Raw genomic sequence first — 13,998 nt, 5'->3', positions numbered from 1 at the left:
ACCAGTTTGTGGCGGCATCACTGATACGTTAGCCCTGCTCTCAGTGTTGTATTGTTTCCACTACTCTAAAGAAATATGTTTAATGATCAATGTTTTATTTGAAGTTTTTACAATCATCTTGGGGGTTTGGCCGGTTTGGAGCCTCTTGCTGGCCAGTTTTGGCCCGCAGGCCTTATGTTTGACACCTCTGATATCAACAGTATTAAAAAAAAAAATTGATGGATGGTGAGTAAAAGACATAAAGAGAAAACTGCAAAGATCTAAATTTCGTGTTCCGGTCGTGTTTTTCTTTTTTTTGTATTACAAATGTGATTTCAGAAAATAATGAGTCAAACACCTAACTCACTTTGTTTTTAAACGTACTTGTTTATTAAAATGGAGGAAAGAAACAAACATGATAATGTTGATAAATATGCAATTGTAAAACAAAAAGGGAGCTGTCACTTTAAGGCGTGATGTCATATGGAAACAACCAATGAGAGACGTTTCTGAGTTGCCTAGCAGCAAGCGAACCCAAACAGATGGCAGGTACCTCGATATGCTGACAGAACAGAGCAAAATAATTCTTGTTCCTTCAAGACACAAAGATTCCTCTCCTCCCAGGAGTCCGTTTGATTTAATTATTTAATTCTTTTTTTTTTTTTGGCACAAAAAATCACAAGTAGAAAAGAGGCTCCACAACCTCCTGAACCAGCAGCGAGGCGGCGGGTCCAGAGATCCAGATGTTTTACTAGTTTTTATCCGCACCTCGGCTTTGAGTACATTTCATTCCTTCTCTAGATGCTTGAGAAAGTCAAGACGACCTCACAAGCCTCATCGTAACGGATAAAAACACCAAAACGGTACGAATGTTCCGGAGATTTAACAACAACATGATGTGGTTACGTGAGCTCATCGAGCTACACCGTGCAGACAGAAACAGCAGGGAGTTGATCCTCAACAAATTCAGTTTATAGGAAGGAAAGTTTATCAATCACAAAGTCCTGTACATAAAATGGGAGCGATAAAAACAAAACATAAGAATTTCATAAAATACAAAGTAAGAAGTGAGAAATTCATTTAGCCAGAAGCTGTAATAAATCAAAATGTTTTTAAGGGATTTTTAAAAGAGTCTGTTGAGTCCAGCATGTGGAGGAACCGGGGCAAGTCGTTCCAAGTCCTGCCTAGTCTGGGGGCTCCAGCCTGAAAGGAACGGTCCCCCCGGGGAGGGAGGGGCTCCAGCCTGGAAGGACCGGTCCAACACGGGGGGGGGGGGGGGGGCGATGCTCCAGCCTGGAAGGACAGGTCCAACTCAGGGGGGAAGGGGCTCCAGGCTGGAAGGACCGGTCCAACTCAGGGGCGAAGGGGGTCCAGCCTGAAAGGACCGGCCCCCCCTGGGGGGGAGGGGCGCCAGCCTGGAAGGACCGCCCCCCCTGGGGGGGAAGGGGCTCCAGCCTGAAAGGACCGGTCCAACTCGGGGGGGAAGGGGCTCCAGCCTGGAAGGACCACTCCCCCTGGTTTTAAAACGGGTCTTTGGGTCCTTCAGGAGACTCTGTCCTCTCGATCGGAGGGTGACCCTGAGGAGTCGGGAGACAGCGTGTCCACAATGTACTGAGGGGCCTGACCATGCAACGCCCGGAAAGTCAGAATTAAAATGTTGTAGTTAAGTCAAAATCTGACAGGGAGCCAGTGAAGGTTTGATAGAATGGGGGCGATGTGGGCTGTTTGTGGGAGAACCTGTTAAAGGTCTTGCGGCTGAATTTTGTAGAACCTGAAGTCTGCCGAGGACGGTTCTATTGAAGCTAGTGAAAATGGAATTGCAGGTGATAAAAGCAGTTTTTGGTCAGCTGTCGGGAGTGACCTGATCAAACCTAACCCTGAGGTTCCTGAGGCTGGTTGTGACAGTCGAGCCCAGAGCACCAAGGTGGTTTTTGATCAGGGAAATCTTTTTATCAGCAGCAATGATCAGAGTTTCTGTTATGTCGGCGTTTATCTGGAGGTAATTAGAAGAAAGCCCGTTTTTAATGCAGGTCACACAATCCAAAAACACATAAGACATGAAACTCTGAGTCACTGAAGGAGCAAAACTACTGGATGTCATGAGTGTAAAAGTGGTGAGACACATTTTTAAAACCACCAATGAGACGACCAAGAGGCAACAGGTACAATAGAAACAAAACAGGCCCCAGGACCGAGCCCTGGGTCACGCCACAACACAGCATGGACACGTCAGACATTATGTTGCTCATAGACAGACCCGGAAAACCTCAACTCTCCTAATATATTGTGGTCCACAGTATCAAAGGGACCAGAGTCTGCAGCCATCATCACAATGTGATCATTTTAATAGGGCTGTTTTAGTGGAGCGCATTTTTTCGAAAACTTGACTGCAATTTATCAATTCGGCTCGAGATCAGCGTCTGTTACCATGGAGACGCTGAGTTCACAGGAGAAAAGAGAGGCAGGGACACAGCATTTCCTCCGGAATTTTCCAGTCATATTATCGATATTTTGATTTATTTGTGAACTCTTCCAGATGGATGGAGTGACGCTGTGCGAGCCGCTCGAGCTCTTCAACCTCCTGAACCAGCAGCGGGGCGGCCTCTCCAGGCTGGCAGAGATCAATCACCTCTATCTGATCGGTAACGGAACGCTGTCTGGATTCAAAGGTTTTCACCTTTTCATTGTTTTTCCTGCACCTTGGCTTTGATTACATCTCACTCCTTTCTTCTCTAGACGCTCGTGAACGGCAAGACTACCACACAGGCCACATTGTAACGGCTAAAAACGCCAAAACGGTACGAACGTTATTGTGATTTCATGATAATGTGACGTTGTTTTAGCGAGATGATCCAGTTACAACATGTCGAGACGAAAAGCAGGTACTTGATCCTCAGCAGGTTCAGTTTATAGTAACTGTTTTACACCTGTATCCTCCTGTGTTCTGGTTAGAAAACCAATAGGATTCATTGATTAAAATTGTCTTTTAGTGTCAATCTAACCGCGTGACGTCCTCCGTGTGATCGTTTCTCAGGATTCCGAAGGTGCGTTTGTCCTGCCGGAGTGGGGGGACGTTGACGGCATGCAGCATGTGGTGGTTTATGACGACAGCACGAGCTCCGTGCAGGATCCAGGTACCAAGATGAGTGTGGAGTGTCATGCTGCATGTCGAGGCTCTTCGTTCCAGCCACAGCAGCTCTGCACACTCGTGGGGATGTTGTTTGACTGTGGTTGCAGGCAGAGCGGTGGACTGCGCTCGGGTCCTGGCGAGGATGAGCCTCCATCCAGTTCACATCGTGAGAGGAGGCTTCCAGACGTTCTCAGCTCTGTACACCTTCCTGAGAACAGAGAAGATCCTTTATACCGTCACCGTAACACAAAACTCACTTCATCCGTTTATGAATTCGTCCATCCAACCATCCGACCACGTGTCAGGGTGCCACTCCAGTATTTCCTTTCCAACAACTGCTGCTTTATAATTGAATTTGTCTCAGGAGCTGGAGAAGCTGAGGGTTTATCCTGTGGAGGTCATCCCAGGACTGCTGTACATGGGAGACCTGAATCAAGGCTCGGACAGCAGCATTCTCAAGGATCTGAAAATCAGAGCGGTCGTCAACATCGCACAGAGCGACACTCTGGAGTGAGACTAAAGCTGATGTTTAAAATAACGATGTATTCAAAATGACTGATTTGTCAAGACTTTCTTTGTTTGTTTTTTTTAGATCCACATTTGCTCATGAGAAACAGGCCATGTTGAGTATCCCTGTGGAAGACTCTGTGACTTCTGATTTATATTCAAGTTTTGAAAAGATTTGTGGTTTTATCGGTAAGATATCCTCAAAAACTGTTTAATTATAGAGGTAGTTTTCATTACAGGAACAAAAAACTAGAAGACATGATTCTTAATTCAGAGGCAATAATAGTATATCATTAAATATCATTATAGGGAAATATACATTAAATTAATTTGTTAAATAAATGGACTTACTTATATAGCGCCTTTTTGCTGACAGCAGCCCCGAAGTGCTTTACAGAGCTCATCACATTTACCCATTCACACACACTTGGAGGCTGCAGCCGTACAAGGCGCTGTCACTCCAATGGAGGCAGTCTTGGGGTTCAGTGTCTTGCCCAAGGACACTTCGGCATGTCGGCAGGCAGAGATGGCAGAGGTGGGAATCAAACCGGCAACCTTCCGATTGGGAGACGACCGCTCTACCAACCAAGCTTTACCGCCCCAGTTAGTTTAACTCTTTTTTTTTTTTTTTGCAGAAAACACAACTGAAACATGTTTTCAACCCAATAAATCCGGGATAAAAACAATAAATGCATGAACCAAACAAGAACACATCAAATAATCATAACATGCATCAAATGATGTTTTCCTGATTTTATGTGCAAATAGTTTTTTTATGTAAATATGAGATATCAAGCACGATTTAAACCACATTCTGCAGACATCTATCTTTCCATTTTTTGGTTTTCAGGTTCAAACTTTGACCTGGGCTCACGCGTCCTCATCGTTTCCCGACTGGGCCGAAGTCGCTGCAGTGCCGTGACCATTGCATTTCTCATGCAGCACTTCAAATACACACTGGAGGTCAGTGGCGTTTCTCGTGAAATGTTACATTCTTCCTATGAATGAGAATATCAGCGGAAAACATTCATCTTCAGTACGTAATATGCGGTTACTGTGTGGTTTGATTAAGGATATGATAAAACGTCTGTTTGTGGAGTCCTATTGTGGTTTTGATCTTTCCGCTGCATCTCGTTATTGTTCCGATTGTTTCAGGAGGCCTGGAGGTACATGCTGAAGTGTAAACCCTTGATGAGGCCCAACACCGGATTCCTGCAGCAGCTGTCCGACTGGGAGCTTCACACCAAGGGAACAAAACTCACTGACATCTCACAGTCTTGTTTCTAACAATACAAGCACAACAGATATCAAGTGACACATACATGTTTTTTTTGTTTTTTTTCATTATTTCTTTTTCCTGAATCCTAAACATTTAATAAATGTCTGCACAGAAAGCAAGAATAGACACAATTGTTTTTCTTGTGTATTGAAATATTCAACATAAACTTGAGCCTCAGTCCTGAGCCAGAGGCGATGACCATGTTGGAAATGACATCAGTTACACAATATCTGCTCTAAAAATACAAAACACGTGCTGATCATCAGCAACTGTTGCCCTGAAGCATACTGCCATAACAAATATACTCCATGTAGTCAGAACCAGCGGAGAAGACGCATCTATTATTCATTAACTTGGAACAAACTAATGTGAGTTTAAATAGGAAATGGAAAACGTGTTATTATTTGAGTAAGAATGTGTTTTTACTCATTTTATGAACTATGTATGTAGAGCTAGTACATAGTTTAAAAAGATTATTAAAAAAAAACCCACTTGATTTAAAATGTTAGTTATGGAGAGAAATAGTTCTGGTTTTCTCAATAGAAGGACATTAACCGTGAATTTGGAATGTTTTGAATGTTATTTACAAATCTACAAATATATAATTCACGATACAAATAGCATTATCAAATATATTTGTTTTCTTAGTCATAAATGTGCTTTTTTTTCTGGTTAAATTAAGAATACACCGTGAACATCAGAACAACTGTTTGGACCGTGAACGCATTACAACTGTTTTCCGTTCCTGTGGTTCGGTCAATGAACGCAGCATTCCCGTTGACAGTTCCTGTGTTTGAGTTCCTGAACGCAGCACCCGCGTTGACAGTTTTGTGTTTGGGTCCCTGAACGCAACACCGCGCGGTGACACTTCCTGCGTTTGGGTTCCTGAACGCAACACCCGCGTTGACAGTTCCTGTGTTTGGGTCCCTGAACGCAACACTCGCGTTGACGGTTCCTGTGTTTGGGTTCCTGAACGCAGCACTCGCGTTGACAGTTCCTGCGTTTGGGTCCGTGAACGCAACACCCGCGTTGACAGATCCTGTGTTTGGGTTCCTAAACGCAGCACTCGCGTTGACAACTCCTGCGTTGGGTCCAGGAACGCAACACCCGCGTTAACAGTTCCTGTGTTTGGGTCCGTGAACGCAGCACATCTGTTGCACACCGCACCCCAGCCTCCCGGAGCTCTTCATGTCTCACTAAAGACCATGCTGTTCAGTCCCAGCGGTTTGACCGAGTGTTTTCGGGAATGGGAGGACTTGGAGAAGGACTACCAGAAAATTCAGGTCAGTCACCCGCCGCTGTGGTTCTGTTCGGACCGGGTGGAGGCTGAACGGGGATCCGCCCTCAGCAGCAGCCGCGCTCCGAGACAAAAACACGGCTTCAGTGTGGGTCTGTAGCCGGTCACCTCGGTCCTCACTTCACCGGAGAGACTGTCACATGAGTCCCGTCAGCCTGGCGGCCCCCCTCCCCCGACGCTCCGGTCCCTCCCGACCCTCCGGTTCCTCCCGGACGACGGACTGTGAGACTGTTTCTGTAACTCCAGAGGTTGTTTAAGGAGAACCAGAACCAGGAGCAGAATTCAGGTCTTCTAAAGGAACATTTCATAAATATCTACAGTTAAAGTATTCACATCCACATCATTGTTTAAGTTCTACAAAAGTTCATTAAGTAATTCGTGACAATTGTTTACTTCCAGTCAATCGTACTTTGGCATTGCTTGTGGTGTCCCCCAGGGGTCAGTACTGGGCCCCCAATACTTTATTCTATACATAAATATAAGGTTTCAAAAGTATTACAGTTATGTTTGCAGGTGACACCGATATTTTCAATCACCAATTGTTATAAATATACACAAATATGTTATGGTTTATAACGCAATGATTTATATATCTGAACTAAAATGATAATCATCATCTTGAACCCATATGTTCTACGCAGTAGAAGATATAAAATGTTCAAATCAAGACAATTTAGCCCGTCTTGAGAAGAATTGGATTTTGTTTGGGTATTTAAACAGTGTTTTATAGAGTTGGGATCTCAGAAGTGAAAATTGAGAATGGTTCACCACTCTGGAAAGAAATTAAGTAGATGGTTAGTGTTTAAATGTGAAGACTTTAACAGTCCCTTCACATTATGAGGTATAATTCAATGATTCTGAACCTGTAGGAAAAGAAAATGTAGAAAAGAAGATTGGGTTGTTGATTGTCCCGTCGTCCAGCCTCATGGTTTATTGCTCTTTTCTCCACCACCAGGACACTCATCGTCTGTACAAGCAGAAGCTGGAGGAAGTCGCCAAGCTGCAGGCCGGCTGCTCCGGGGCCATCGCACGCCAGAGGAACAAGCTGAAAGACCTCGACAGCTCGCTGGAAGAGTACGTTCGGATCAGACGGTCTCCATATGTGATCCGGGCAGAGTCGTGTATTTAAACCTCACACCTTCTCCTTCTGCCACCAGATGCAAAGAAAACTCCAGTCCAGAGGATGTGGACGCCGTCGCAAAAATCAGGGACTCCATCACCGAGAGAGAGGCTGCTTTCTCTGAGATGGAGACGTTCCTCCCGAAGAAGAACGGGTCGGTCGGAGTCGGAGTGGCTGAAGCGGAATCAGATTCCTCGGCTGTTTGATTTGATTGTGAACTCTTCCTGCTCAGGTTGTACCTCACTCTGGTCCTGGGAAACGTCAACGTGACACTCCTCAACAAACAGTCCAAGTGAGTCCGGTTCGGTTCACTTTACTTTATTAGTTTATTTTCCAGGGACCATGTACAAAAAACATTAATGTTACAGAGAAGATGAACACAACATTATGATATGTATTATAAATATAGCCTCCAGCAGCGTCGGGAACCTGAGCAGGAACCATAACAATTCATCACCTGGTTTACAAAGATTCACACTGAAAACTAAAAATGTTATGCTGACACATTCAACAACAACTCATTCTGACACGGCTGCTTTTCCAAAGCGAAAACGTTTTCCAGTGTGCAGACACCTTCCGACTGTCTGGAAGCTGATTCCAGAGTTAAAGCTCATTCTCCTGCGACGAGCCGCTTTCTGGTACCAGGCTGTGAACCCGTCATTTCGTTGTTTTTTTTATTGAGCAGATTTGCCTACAAAGACGAATACGAGAAGTTCAAACTGATCCTGACGGTCATCCTCTTCGTCTTCTCCTTCACCTGCCGCTTCTTGTTCAGCTCCAGGTGAGAATCCTTCTTGAACATGAGAGAAACGACCAACAGCTGGTGAGTGACACTTCAATCGACTCCGGGTCGTTTGTTCCTCGGGGCTCCGCCCAGACAGCCGGGCGGTTCAACGAGGACGTTGGGCTGAAGGCGTCGTCACTGTTCAGATCAGATAAAGGCAACAGAGAAAATTACAGGGTCCGACAAAGTATTTAGTTAACTTGCCCACGATGTCAGGAGACTCCGCACAAGAGCTCCAGCAGACAAACACACTTTGATGGAGATTTCCCAACAAAACTTTGCTTTAATCTTTCCACATACGGATTCTGAATTCTCTTGGTGCCTTCATTATATGAACCCTTACCTCTTATATTCCAATCCTGTCACTGCTGTCAGAATTTAGCATGTATTCTTTTTATTCCTGTAACTCCTCGACCATCAATGGCGTCTAGAAGTTACATGAACCAGCAGAAAACAGGATCCCATTATGATTTCACAGTAATGGTTCTGTTGTGAGACTGTCCAATCTTAGGCAATTGAAGAGCCGTACAATGAAAATAGATCAAGTCAGAAGAGAACTAAAAGGTACATATATAGAGGTACTTTGTCCTTGGGATACGTCTACGTCTGGTCATGATTATTTCCTCAAAGAAACGAAACACGTTCTGTTTTATCAGATTGCATTGAGTTGTATTGTAATTTATTCCACCATGATCCACCGTTCCGTATGGAAGCGAGTGTTCTAGTGAGGCGCTGCACATTTCGTCATGTGTTGCTGTGAAGCCGTGTATTCTCCAGTATTGCATCGTATCATCTGTTCCCTCCCAGAGCCCTGGACGCTCTGTTCAACTTCCTGCTGGTGTGGTACTACTGCACACTCACCATCCGCGAGAGCATCCTCATCAGCAACGGCTCCAGGTCTGCAGTAGTCTGACTCCACTTCTTCTCGGAGTCCTTTCATGTCGCACACACACACACACACACACGCACACACACACACACACACACACACACACACACACACACACACACACACACACACACACACACACACACACACACACACACACACGTTGTCCCCTGGTGTTGAGTGTCGGCGGCTGGTGTCGTTTCAGGATCAAAGGTTGGTGGGTTTTCCATCACTATGTCTCCACCTTCCTGTCCGGAGTCATGCTCACCTGGTGAGTTTCTCTGTCTTCCTCTTCCTCGTGAGGTAGACTGAGGTCAAGCACACCACCTTCAAGCTGAACTTCTCTCATGGACATGATACAGATGAGATGTGAAGTCGATTTCAAGGCATCATTTGGGATTCTCTTCTATTAAATCTGACTATTCGTGTGTGATCGCCTTCTGGCTGACTTAGTCTTTCAGTCTCATGACTCTAATCTGATGTTGTTTCTCTTTCCAGGCCAGAAGGAGCGCTCTATCAAATGTTCAGGAACCAGTTCCTCACCTACTGTCTATACCAGAGTGAGTCCTGATTCTATGTGCCAGTGACGCCTCGTCTTATCAGCCTCAAATAACCTCTGCCCTGTTTCCTCACCAGAGGAAATGATGATAAGAGGAAGTCGAGCAGGACAAAACGTTCCGTTCCAGCCCAAAAACGATGTTACAAAGTGTGAATACAAAGACAAACTTCAGTGACTCTTGTCTCTAATGTGTCCTGGAGAGATCACAGTGGGAAGTAGCAGCTTTACTGTCGGATCAGATATGAGCTTCAAAGGTCAGAATGAGACGGAGAGGCGAGGAAAACGTGTTGAAGTCTGCGATTTCCCAACGTTCACCCCAAGAGAATTAAGCAACGGGAACGATTTCTTAAAAGCTCAAAGTGAAATAATAAATATGTGTGGTAAAATGAGGCTTTCTGGACATTTTCTATCTGGATAATGGTGAAAGGTCACTTTTTTAATTCAAGCTTTGGTTAAATGTCATTATTTATTTATACATGATCATCTTTTTACTGGTGCGACCGACTTGATATCTCATCAGGCTGGAAGACTAGAAACCACTGATTCTCAAGATTATAGTGCTTAAAAATTCACGCACACTTTTTTTTTGTAGCCAAAATGGATATAATCCAAAGCCAAAGCTTATTTTCTCGTTTCTCTAAAAATCCCTAACGTTTCCCCGGTGACACCAGAGAGAGAAAAAACTTCATTGAAACATTCGACAAATATTTGTGACTCTTGAGGAAAAAGGTTTAGAACGACCGGAGTAAACTAAACATGTCCCTCCGACCAACTCCAGGAAGAGTTTCCCTGTCCGTTTGAGGAATTCAGCAGTTGTGTCGGTGCATTTCTGGAATTGAACTTGCATCCCGCTGGTCTCCGTGACCTGAGCTCTGTCTTTCTGCCTCTCCCTGCTTTGCTGAGGAGGCTTCGTCCAGTTCCTGCAGTACTACTACCAGAGCGGCTGTTTGTACCGACTCCGCGCGCTGGGAGAGCGACACAACATGGACCTGACTGTGGGTGAGTGGGTCTGAACACGGTCGGGGAACAAAACTAATCCAAATCAGCAGGATGAGAAGACAAGGAATCCACAGATCATCATCCAAACAAAGACGAGCTGGAGGGAATTGTTGTGACTTTTGTGTTGTTGTGATTTTCTCCGCAGCTCCCCAGCAGTCACCCGTACGTCCACCAACGGGCTGGAATATTTATTTATGTGTGACACTAGTGAGTGATTCATCTCCTCTCAGTCGCCTCGTCTCTCCTGTGCTTCTTGTTTTGTCAGAGGGTTTCCAGTCCTGGATGTGGAGAGGTCTCACCTTCCTCCTTCCATTCTTGTTCTTCGGTCAGGTGAGTTAAAAAAAAGTTTCATTCTAGAATCTTATCAGGCTTTTCTTGCCCGTCTTATTTCTCTCTAACTCTAATTCAGGGTGGAAATGTTCTGTTTTTGCTTTTGCTTTTCCTTAATTTTACTTTGAGAAGGAAGTTGAAGTAGCATTTCTTTGTATATCGACACAGCAGTTCTACTTTTACCCTTTTGAATGAAACCTGCAGCCAAAACGAGCCTCTTGATGTTTTTTTTTTTTACATTGTCACTGTTTAAGTAACACATCGGGTCAAATCTTGAAGTGAAAGTTGCGAGACTCTGAAACAAATCCAGGAAGGGCATCCAGTGTAAAAAAAAAAAAAAAAAAGTTACATACTTGATTAATATTCTGAGGATGAGAAATGAAACCAAATGAAGTGTGGTTGCGTTTCGTCTTCTTTGCTTTGCAGTCCTGGCAGCTGTACAACAGCATCACACTGTTCAAGATGTCCCAGCTTCCAGCGTGTAAAGAGTGGCAGGTTTGTACAGCTCCAGGCTTCAGAGCACCTTTAACGATAATCTCTAACACGGAACTCTTAAAAAAAAAAAAAAAAGTGTCGAAGTTTTTAGTGAGAAAGTTTGTGTGTGCCTGTCGTTTGTTGCTGACTCCACACTGCCACTAAGGTCAAATAGCAATAGCTCTATCATTGTGTGTACCAGTGTGTCTCAGAGAGAGGATAATATGTATGTGTAATAATAACAGTACTCGTATCAATAAATTACCTGTATTAGTGAAAAAGTATCAATAAATTACCTGTATTAGTGAAAAAGTATCAATAAATTACCTGTATTAATTAAAAAGTATCAATAAATGACCAGTAATTGTGAAAAAGTATCAATAAAGTACCTGTATTAGTTAAAAAGTATCAATAAATTACCTGTATTAATTAAAAAGTATCAATACAATACCAGTAATTGTGAAAAAGTATCAATAAAGTACCTGTATTAGTTAAAAAGTATCAATAAATTACCTGTATTAGTGAAAAAGTAGCAATAAAATACCAGTAATTGTGAAAAAGTGTCAATAAAGTACCTGTATTAGTTAAAAAGTATCAATAAATTACCTGTATTAATTAAAAAGTATCAATACAATACCAGTAATTGTGAAAAAGTATCAATAAAGTACCTGTATTAGTTAAAAAGTATCAATAAATGACCAGTAATTGTGAAAAAGTATCAATAAAGTACCTGTATTAGTTAAAAAGTATCAATAAAATACCCGAATTAGTTAAAAAGTATCAATATTATACGCAGTTTGTTCCGTTTTGCTGACTCGTCACATCACACTCTTCACTAATATTCCTCACATTTTGTTTACGTCCTTCCGAATCCAGCAGAAGCAAAATAAACTTGAATTCAACCCAAAACGAACCGTCGGACGGTGAGGTTGAGTTCAAACGCTCCCAGTCAAACACGTCTGGACCTCGATGGCGACGCTTTCCTGCCGCGTTGTTCTTCGATAGCTCAGACGGACCAGAGAAAGCCAGACGGTGCGTTGAAAGGTCACATCGGCAGAATCAGTTTCTTCTTCTCTCCTTCCAGGTGGTGATGTGCGGCTGCTCCTACATGGTTCTCTTCATGGGGAACTTCCTCACCACCCTGGGGGTGGTTTACCAGAAATACACCAGCAACAAGTCCAAAAGCGTATGAAGCTGGAGCAGAGCAGTAGTTTTCACTTTTTCTAATGTTTACAGGCGGCGGCGCTCTGATCTTCTTTTTTCAAGCTCTTTGACACGATTCATGTTACTTGGATCAGCGTCTTCTGGACTTCCTGTGTGAGTCGAGAGGTTATTAGGTTCCTCAGTCGGCCATGGTTGTTATTTTTTAAAGAACGAAAGCTTTAAACATGGCGGGATCGGCCCACTTTGACCTCTCAGATCTTGTTTGTTACATAGGAGCTGCTGCAGATTCTAGCTTGACTGAATAAAACACTCCTTTAATGACAACCTCGTCATTTTTACCTCTGATATTTGAAATATCTCCACTTACATTCTTAAATGTGAGGAATTTTATGAATACATCCTTACTGGCGTTTTTTTTATTTTACTTGGGGGGGGGGGGGATTTGAACAGGAAAGCTTTTTGTCTCTATTTGTCACAAATCCCTCCAATATATACTTTGGCCACAAGATGGCAGCATTGCACTAACAAGGTTAAACATGGACAAGTCACCAGTCAAAGCAAAGCTGTCAAACATATTTTAATTCAGAGGCCGCAAACAGCCAAACTTCATCTTTAGTGGGCCGGACTGGTAAAATAGTGCCACAATTGCTTTTTGATTTAAACTTTAAAGGGTTTTTTTTTTTGTGGGTGATGCAGAGTAGCCCCTATATGTGATTAAAATACACAAAAAAGAAAGAACTGCGCCAGAAATTCTCAACATAAAGCCAATTTTAATGAAACCGTCTCGTGCAAAATACAGTGAAATGTCAGAAAAACGTCTCCTGTTGCTGTTGCATTAGGGATGTTTTGACAAATTCACCCTGAATGCATGTCTTTGAGACTAATACCAGTTTAATGATCTCAGGGGCTCAGTGCCGTGTTGCGTTGACTACTCTTAAGAAATTAGTTGAAAAAGCAGTGTTGTCTGATTTTTTTTTTTTTATAAATTCCTTGGTGGTTTGGACGGATTGGAGCCTCTTGCAGGCAGGTTTTGACTCATGGGTCTGGTGTTTGACACCGCTGGTGTAAACAAAACCAAAGACATTTAAAACCACTGAAAGAAACAAAGACTTGAATGACACGGATGGAGGCGCGGGATGTGTTATGATATGATTTATCTCAGAAATTCCAGCGGAAGCTCCTTTAAAAAAACAGCAGAAACTGCTTAGACTAAGAAGAAATAAAGCAGAAAAACATTGATGTGATGTGGCATTTTGGAAAAAAGTGCACATGGGGCTGCTTACAAGCTAAAATGTTTAATTGTATTTGTTAAAGTTCCATCCAAAACATATAAGAAACATTTTTGTCCATTATTAAGCAAATGGGAATAAAAGCGTCAGTAAAAAAAGGTCGTAAAGATGTGATGGACAAACCACAGGTGTTTTCTCTGCTCATGCCGACATGAATTATGAGCATCATCAATCATAAGTGACTTAGAAGAAGATTTA

At 43.2% G+C, this 13,998-nt stretch overlaps 2 protein-coding genes across 7 annotated transcripts; both read left to right on the top strand.

Annotated features, from left to right (window-relative positions):
* Positions 1-551: 551 nt before the first annotated feature.
* Positions 552-4,903, top strand: styxl1 (serine/threonine/tyrosine interacting-like 1; the record flags this gene model as incomplete). The annotated part of the gene is made up of 9 exons (XM_080483437.1): positions 552-842; positions 2,516-2,621; positions 2,716-2,777; positions 3,014-3,113; positions 3,217-3,350; positions 3,474-3,619; positions 3,702-3,805; positions 4,467-4,579; positions 4,772-4,903. Exons 2-9 carry the CDS (start codon positions 2,516-2,518, stop codon positions 4,901-4,903), a joined length of 897 nt encoding a protein of 298 aa, XP_080339563.1. The 5' UTR covers positions 552-842.
* Positions 4,904-5,181: 278 nt separating this feature from the next.
* LOC308121767 (transmembrane protein 120A-A-like) lies at positions 5,182-12,842 on the top strand. 6 transcript variants are annotated; one of them, XM_080483222.1, is made up of 13 exons: positions 5,182-5,263; positions 6,042-6,178; positions 7,148-7,266; positions 7,350-7,466; positions 7,545-7,604; positions 7,998-8,093; positions 8,904-8,993; positions 9,191-9,256; positions 9,484-9,545; positions 10,451-10,543; positions 10,809-10,873; positions 11,300-11,368; positions 12,432-12,842. In XM_080483222.1, the coding sequence occupies exons 2-13, from the start codon at positions 6,101-6,103 to the stop codon at positions 12,537-12,539; spliced, it is 1,023 nt and encodes a 340-aa protein (XP_080339348.1). In that variant the 5' UTR covers positions 5,182-5,263; positions 6,042-6,100; the 3' UTR covers positions 12,540-12,842. The 6 variants fall into 6 exon arrangements, with proteins under 6 accessions (XP_080339348.1, XP_080339347.1, XP_080339350.1 ...); XM_080483221.1 differs by lacking the exon at positions 5,182-5,263 and having other exon boundaries at positions 5,865-6,178; XM_080483224.1 differs by lacking the exon at positions 5,182-5,263 and having other exon boundaries at positions 5,949-6,178; positions 10,462-10,543; positions 12,432-12,833.
* Positions 12,843-13,998: the final 1,156 nt, after the last annotated feature.

Source organism: Lipophrys pholis (genome assembly GCF_963383615.2).
Source record: "Lipophrys pholis genome assembly, chromosome: 16".
NCBI lineage: Eukaryota > Metazoa > Chordata > Actinopteri > Blenniiformes > Blenniidae > Lipophrys > Lipophrys pholis.
The sequence above is the reverse complement of the archived record's forward strand: the minus strand, read 5'-3'. Positions and strand labels throughout refer to the sequence as shown.

Excerpts from the sequence above, each read along its gene's own strand:
- LOC308121767 (XM_080483222.1), top strand. The coding sequence starts at position 6,101 with ATGCTGTTCAGTCCCAGCGGTTTGACCGAGTGTTTTCGGGAATGGGAG. Across the intron at positions 8,994-9,190 it reads CTCATCAGCAACGGCTCCAG|GATCAAAGGTTGGTGGGTTT; the intron begins GTCTGCAGTAGT and ends GTGTCGTTTCAG. Across the intron at positions 9,546-10,450 it reads CACCTACTGTCTATACCAGA|GCTTCGTCCAGTTCCTGCAG; the intron begins GTGAGTCCTGAT and ends TTTGCTGAGGAG.